Genomic DNA, 6,648 nt, shown 5'->3' on the forward strand with positions numbered 1-6,648 from the left:
CTCAGGTCATGATCTCATGGTTGTAAGATCGAGGCCCACATCAGGCTCTACGCTGAGTGTGATGTCTGCATGGGATTCTTTCTCTCTCTCCCTCTCTCTCTGCCCCTCCCCTGCTTATGCCTGCTCTCTTGTGCACTCTCTCTCTCTCTCAAAAAAACATTTAAAAAAAAGTTTGCTGTCCATCTACCTTATGTTCCTTTGTGGATTATTTTCTTTTTATCTTTGGGTTGCTTTTAAGCATTCCTCTGTATCTAATATACTACAGTTTCACCACATGTGGCCAGACAGGAATTTATTTACTATGCTTAGGATTCATTGTGCCTTTCCAATATAAAGATGTTTGGTTTTCTTCACTTCTAGAAAATCCTCCCCCCACCCCGACACTTTATATATTCAAATATTATTCCCCCATTATTCTCTTCAGAAATTCCTACTAGAAATACACTGGAATTTACATTCTGTCTTCCATTATCTCTTTATAGGAAGAGAGTCCTATTTTTGAGCCATTTCACTCTGGGCTATATTTTGGGAAATTTCTTCAAATTTATTGCTCAGTTCTTTAATCCTGTCTTCGGTTGTGTCTAATCTGATGTTTAAACCATCCATTTCATTTTTATCTTCAATGGTTCTGGTTTTATAAAGTTCTATTTTGTTCTCTTTCACATCCACCTATCATTTTTTCATGTTCTTTCTCCATAACATTTTTGCTGTAGCATTTCTATTTCTTACTTTATTTCTTCCATTATTTTAGGTATTCTTTTTTGTAATCTCACTCAGAGACTACTCTTATTGTGGTCTCTGTGTATTCTCTTATATTCTAACTTTAGGGATAATTTATTCCTTTGTGTGCTTGATTTTTTTCTTGAGGGATTGTTTTCAGCAGGAGGTTTGGTCTTGCCTGGTAATGGTGGTTTGTGTGTGTGTGTGTGTTTAAGCAAGAGTCCTCAGTGCCCTTCTCTGTGAAGACTTCCCTTCAGCATGGCCTTGTGTTCAGTTCTCCCAGGTACTTGAAATTACAGCAAGAGTTGTTCTGCAAGGCGAAAAAGGCAGGTAGGGAGCATGAAAAAATTTAGAATTTAGCAGATCACCTCAAAAAGGTAGCCTCTCTCTCCTCCCAGTGTAGGTGACTGAGTGGAGTCAGTACCATTTGTCTCTTCCCCTTACAAACTCACGTGTCCTGTCTTACTTTGGGCCAAGCTGTCCAGAAGCACAAGTTAACAGGGAACCCAGTTCAAATAGGCTTTAAACAATTAGGCAATTTACTGGCTCATGTGATTAAAACAGGCATGTGAGTGACCTCAGGCTCTTGCATCCATCAAAATCCATTTTAGATTAGGAATCTTTCTCCGGAGTCCTGCCTTTCATCTCTCTGGAACACTGCTACCAGATTGATCTTGTAGAATCATAGCTCTGAACATGGCGCTCCCTGGCTCAAAACCCTTCACAGGCTTACTTAATGCCTCTGGTAGAAAGTCCCAATCTTTCTGGTTGGTGTTCCAGGCCGTTCATGTCCCATTTTATTCCTCCTGATAACTGACCCTTCTCTGAACTCCCAGTGGGATTTGCCATCCGCACTTGCCTGGAGCGTCTATGCTGTTCTGTATTGGAGTTACTTGTGTACATGTCTCATACTGCCCCTTAGATTCTCTAAGTTCCTGGAGGATGCAAGCCTTGTATAACCTCTCTTCCTGTTTCCCGCGGTCAGTCTAGCAGAGGGCATGTCACATTAGAGCTGTTCCAGTCAACCGAAACAAATCCAGGCCCTCCCCTTCTTCTAGGTTAGGCCAGGCTCGTGGCTCCCACATTGCACAGGACAGGTAGGATACTTCAGCAGATTCTCATGGGGCTTCCTGTCTTAGGAGTCAGTGCTTTGGTGCAAAGGGCTCAGCGCTGGAAGTGAGGCAAGGGACCAGTACCAGAGTGATTCCTGCTGCAGCGTCTCTCTCTCTCTCTCTGTCTCTCTCTCTCTCTCACTCTCTCACTCTGACGACACTCTCTTGGTTAAGCCCCGCTCCATTACCCTTCCTTCCGGATGCTTTCCTGACCCAGCTGTCCTCACAGCCCCTGGACAGTTTTAGGACTGTGTCTGAATGATAGCAAACCCTGCCTGGGTGTGGCTTTTACTGTGAATACAGTGCCTTCCAGGTCAGGAGCCCAAGGGGGGTCTGGGGGCATCTGTAAACTCTGTCCGTAGGCCTTGCACATAATGGGCTCACAACGATCATCTGTCGCTTAAAAGCATCCATTCAAGTCAATAATTACACATTGTGTGCCAGTGTGCCCGGCACCCGCCCTGGCGTGAACAAGATGGCATGAACGAGACAGCCAAGCGACCGGGCACGTGACGGAGCTGTTTGGTGACCGCCTTTGTGTCTAGCAGGGGCCAGGTTCACGTCTGTCATGAGCCCCGTACTGGGCCTGGGCTGCAGCAACCCCTCCCGGTGTATGTTTTCAAATGAAAGAATGAGTGGGTTAACGGGTGCATCTTCTGATCTCCTCCGACAGATTATAACAGCAGTGAGTTGAAAACAGCCTGCAGGAAACATGAGCTTTACGTGAGCTTCCAAGACCTGGGATGGCAGGTGAGTTTTCTGGACAGCAAGGCGGACAAAGGTCCCTTCACAGCAGCCCTTTCCTATCTTAATGGAGCAGCTACCATCAAAGACTTTGAGCTTTAGGGCTGAGGCGATTCCTTGTGTGAAGGTACTGGGAGACTTTCCAAATGCCTGGGCTTCTGGAGTAAGGCAGAGGAAGGGCCGGGCCTGCTTGTGCACCAAGAGCCCCCCCTTCCCAGGGAGCCTGGTTGCCAAGTTCTGTGTCCCTCACGATCCATACTACCGTCCCCAGTGTTCTCCCATTCTTTGCAAAGTCCACAAGGCGTGTGCTTATTTGGGCATTTAAACAAATTGTGTGTATGTGTGTGTGTGTGTGTGTGTGAGATTTTATTTTCAAGCTCTACACCTAATGTGGGACTTGAATTTACAACTCCAAGATCAAGAGTCGCACACTCTCCTGACTGAGCCAGCCAGGCGCCCCACCAATTTTGTGTTTTGAGAAAGCATTGGAGAAACTGCCCTGACAGTTCTCCAATGGCTACAAACTGACTCACCTGAACTATCTAGAGGAGCACAAAGGCTGAGCCCCACAGCTGAGAGCCACCACTAGTTTATGAGCAAATCCTCGGTGACAAGGGATAGGAGATACCATTTACTGTACGCAGGTGGCATAATGAGGAAGGGCATACTCGAGGCCCCTCGGGGGAGGGGGGGCAGGTGCAGACAGCCAACCACCTGTGTGCTTCCCGGTCTGGCAGGTGGGCAGCAGCTAAGGCCCTGCAGGCTGTGGAAGGAGCGAGGGCTCTGGAGCCAGACAGACCGGGTTCACATCCTGGCTTTGCCACTTGAACGTGAACTTGGCCTCCCTGTGTTGGTCTGCGTAGCTGTGCTACGTGAGGAATACCTTCTCACAGGATTACTAAGAACACAGATGATAGAAGGAATGTATGCTCATCACATGTCATGTCCCTTTGCTTTCAACTAAGGACTGGATCATCGCACCCAAGGGCTATGCTGCCAATTACTGTGATGGAGAATGCTCCTTCCCACTCAACGCACACATGAACGCCACAAACCACGCGATCGTGCAGACGCTGGTGAGCTCCTGGGGACCCCTTTCACTTTAAATTTTATGTTTTTTTTTTTTTTTTTTTAGACAGAGCACAAGTGGGGGGAGGGACAGAGAGGGACACAGAGAATCCGAAGCAGGCTCCAGGCTCTGAGCTGTCAGCACAGAGTCCAACGCAGGGCTTACACCCACAAACCGTGAGATCATGACCTGAGCCGAAGTCGGACGCTTAACCCACTGAGCCACCCAGGCGCCCTCCCCGCTTCGCTTTATAGGTAGGAGTCAGTCAGGGTCCGGTATGGCTTCTAACGGTGCCTCTCCCCTTCTGTTTTGGAACAGGTTCACCTTATGAATCCTGAGTATGTCCCCAAACCGTGCTGTGCACCGACCAAACTGAATGCCATCTCGGTTCTTTACTTTGATGACAACTCCAACGTCATCTTGAAAAAATACAGGAATATGGTCGTCAGAGCTTGTGGATGCCACTAACTCAAAACCAGTTGCTGGGGACACAGATGCTGCCTTGGGTTCCCAGATGACGTCTGCCTTAAAAACAAACATTCAGAAGCACAGCGAAGGGGGGAGGCGAGGCTTCGAAGCCGTTCAGTGCTGGTTGGTGCCCACGGAAGATTGTAAAGGGCCTCGTTAATAATTCGCTCACACAGTAAATAACGTGAGTAGTTGTTGGTCTATAGGAAATGGAGTTTGGATGTCTGCAGTATGAAGTCTGGTTAACTAAAGAAACATAACTTTGAAGTATTCCCCCCCCACACACACACCCAACAAAAGAAAAAGAGCCCACTGAAATTAGTTTTAGCTTTAGATCAAGCTATTTGTGGCATTAGTGTCTAACAGTAAATAGGGAAAATAATCTTAAAAGGAGTATTCTCGGCTAAAGTATCCACCCGTTCTGTAGTGTTTGTCGAAGGGAGACCTACAGATAATGGAAACTGGGGGGAAATGCCTCTGTTCACAGATTTCATTCCGAGAAAAGTTGGTTTCATGTAGGATCAACAGCCTGGGTCATCCCCAGGGCTGCGTGGAAGTGCCTTGTCTCTGTCACTGCCATTAGCGTTTGTGCTGGAGTTCTGTTGGTGTGAAAATATACTTATTTCGGTCCAACAAACCATGTCATTTCCACACCTCGGTCCCCTACCCCCACCCCAACATTTGCTATTTTCTCTGCTAACACCATAAGTGGGGCGAGTTGGGCATTGTGGTGAGGCTACAGGGGGCCAGAAGCATTTTTGACAGCCGTCACTTTAACCGTGTAACATGTGAAAGCCATTCTGCGCCTCTTCTCTTCTGGAACGGCTCTTGGAAAAGCACATTAACTTCGGGAATGTCGGCTTTAATAGTTCACCTATCTCAGTAAAATGGCTGTCTGCCTTTTACTGGACAGCATGCCGGGTCGCGGGGTTAGAAGCAACAAAGGAAACAAAATGAGGAAGGAAGCCCCCAGCCGCTAGGAATGGGATGGGCATGCCCTCATGAACCCGAATCCCATTTTCTCTTGTAGAAAGTAAGACGCCGATGAAATCGTAGAATGTTTTTAAAGTGTCTTTTTCACAATCATGTACTAGGAAGCCAATTTCATACTAAACTGATTAAATAATACATTTATGATCTAAAACTGTTTGCACTTACAGCTTTTTTGTAAATAGAAACTATAATTTATTGTCTATTTTATATCTGTTTTGCTGTAACATTTAAGGAAAGACCAGACTTTCTTTTTTTAAAAGAGTTTATTTAGAAAGTATCATAGTGTAAACAAATTGTACCACTTGGATTTTCTCTTAATACAAGACTCATGATGCAAAGCTGAAGCCACTCATGAGGATTGTGCTTCTCTAGAAAGTTGGGGTTTTAAAAGAACATCTGTGAACCATACATAATTAATAAAGATTTCCTTTAAGGCAGAGGTTGGCCGAGATCCTGCTCTGTTGTCTTCTGCTGCAGACAGCAGAAGTGGTCTTGTTTATCAGATTCCCACCACCAGTTACTGTGTGTCCACTGCCCGCACCCCCCGAGCATGGGAAGTGGGGCAAAGAGTGTTGGAGACGGAGGGATTATGAGAGGTAACTCGATGGCAAAGAACATACAGGTACATTATCTTAAGGGAGCCTAGTCTGATGGGTGCTTATTTTCGAGTGTGACAGTTAAGAATGCTTAACACCTAGGATGGCGTGGCTTGTGAGAACGCCGGTGTTGGCAGTGACTTGGCCTGTGTCAGCCCTGACCCAGCCAGCCCCACCTACTTCAGTCTTTGGTCTGGAGGCCAACTTAATCCCGCTCCTCATACAGCAGAGAGTAGACCTCTTCCAAGGCAAAGTACAGTTAGCCTCTAAAATGACTACTCAGAAGCAGAACGTGAGGCTGCCTCCAGCTCGGGCCCTGTTGCTGAGCAGGAGGGCCACCCTGGTCAGGAGACCCAGGGCTGGGAAAGCTCGCCTAAGTCCTTTTGCCCCCCTGGTGGCAAATACAACCAGAATCTTTCTATGAGTTAACAGAATAGTCAGGACAAGTCTTGTGAAACTTTCCGTGCCACATTTTCTGTGGGAGACGTCAAATCTTAAAGTTCACATGGACTCTTGGCTGCATGAGAACCTAACTAATAAATCTTTCACCTGTGAGTAACAAACAGAAGCATACACACACACACACACACACACATACATTATGGCACCAGCATTGTCTTACTCAGGCACACGTCAGAAGTACCATTACTTTCATTATGGCTGACCTCTCGCGATGAGAGTAGTATTAACAGAAACAGCAAAGCCAGGGGTGGACGTGAAGGTATCTTCCAGAGGTGTGGGGTTTCTGTGTTTAGATCTGGTCCAAGTTACTGACCAACCACCTTACTAACAAGTCCGTTATGACCTTAGAATCAGAATATCAATACTGCCACCTTTCCAGAACTTGTGGGCAGTCCACAAACGATGCTTTAGATGATACTTTCACCAGAATCACTCAGGAGCCAAAAGTAGTTGAGCAATTTGATTTTTCTCAACTCTATTTTAG

The 6,648-nt window shown here is 46.5% G+C and overlaps 1 protein-coding gene across 1 annotated transcript in view; it reads left to right on the forward strand.

The window, feature by feature from the left end:
- Window positions 1–4,245, forward strand: part of BMP6 (bone morphogenetic protein 6) — a 156,188-nt gene extending 151,943 nt beyond the window's left edge. The window contains exons 5-7 of the mRNA XM_047102845.1: window positions 2,506–2,582; window positions 3,542–3,652; window positions 3,964–4,245. Coding sequence (XP_046958801.1) covers window positions 2,506–2,582; window positions 3,542–3,652; window positions 3,964–4,113 — 338 coding nt within the window. The 3' untranslated portion in view covers window positions 4,114–4,245. The remainder of the gene's footprint in view (window positions 1–2,505; window positions 2,583–3,541; window positions 3,653–3,963) is intronic.
- Window positions 4,246–6,648: the final 2,403 nt, after the last annotated feature.

The sequence above is a fragment of the Lynx rufus genome, unplaced genomic scaffold (genome assembly GCF_022079265.1).
Source record: "Lynx rufus isolate CCGP_SWC_20201006 ecotype Redwood Valley unplaced genomic scaffold, mLynRuf1.p SCAF_6, whole genome shotgun sequence".
In the NCBI taxonomy this organism is placed as follows: domain Eukaryota; kingdom Metazoa; phylum Chordata; class Mammalia; order Carnivora; family Felidae; genus Lynx; species Lynx rufus.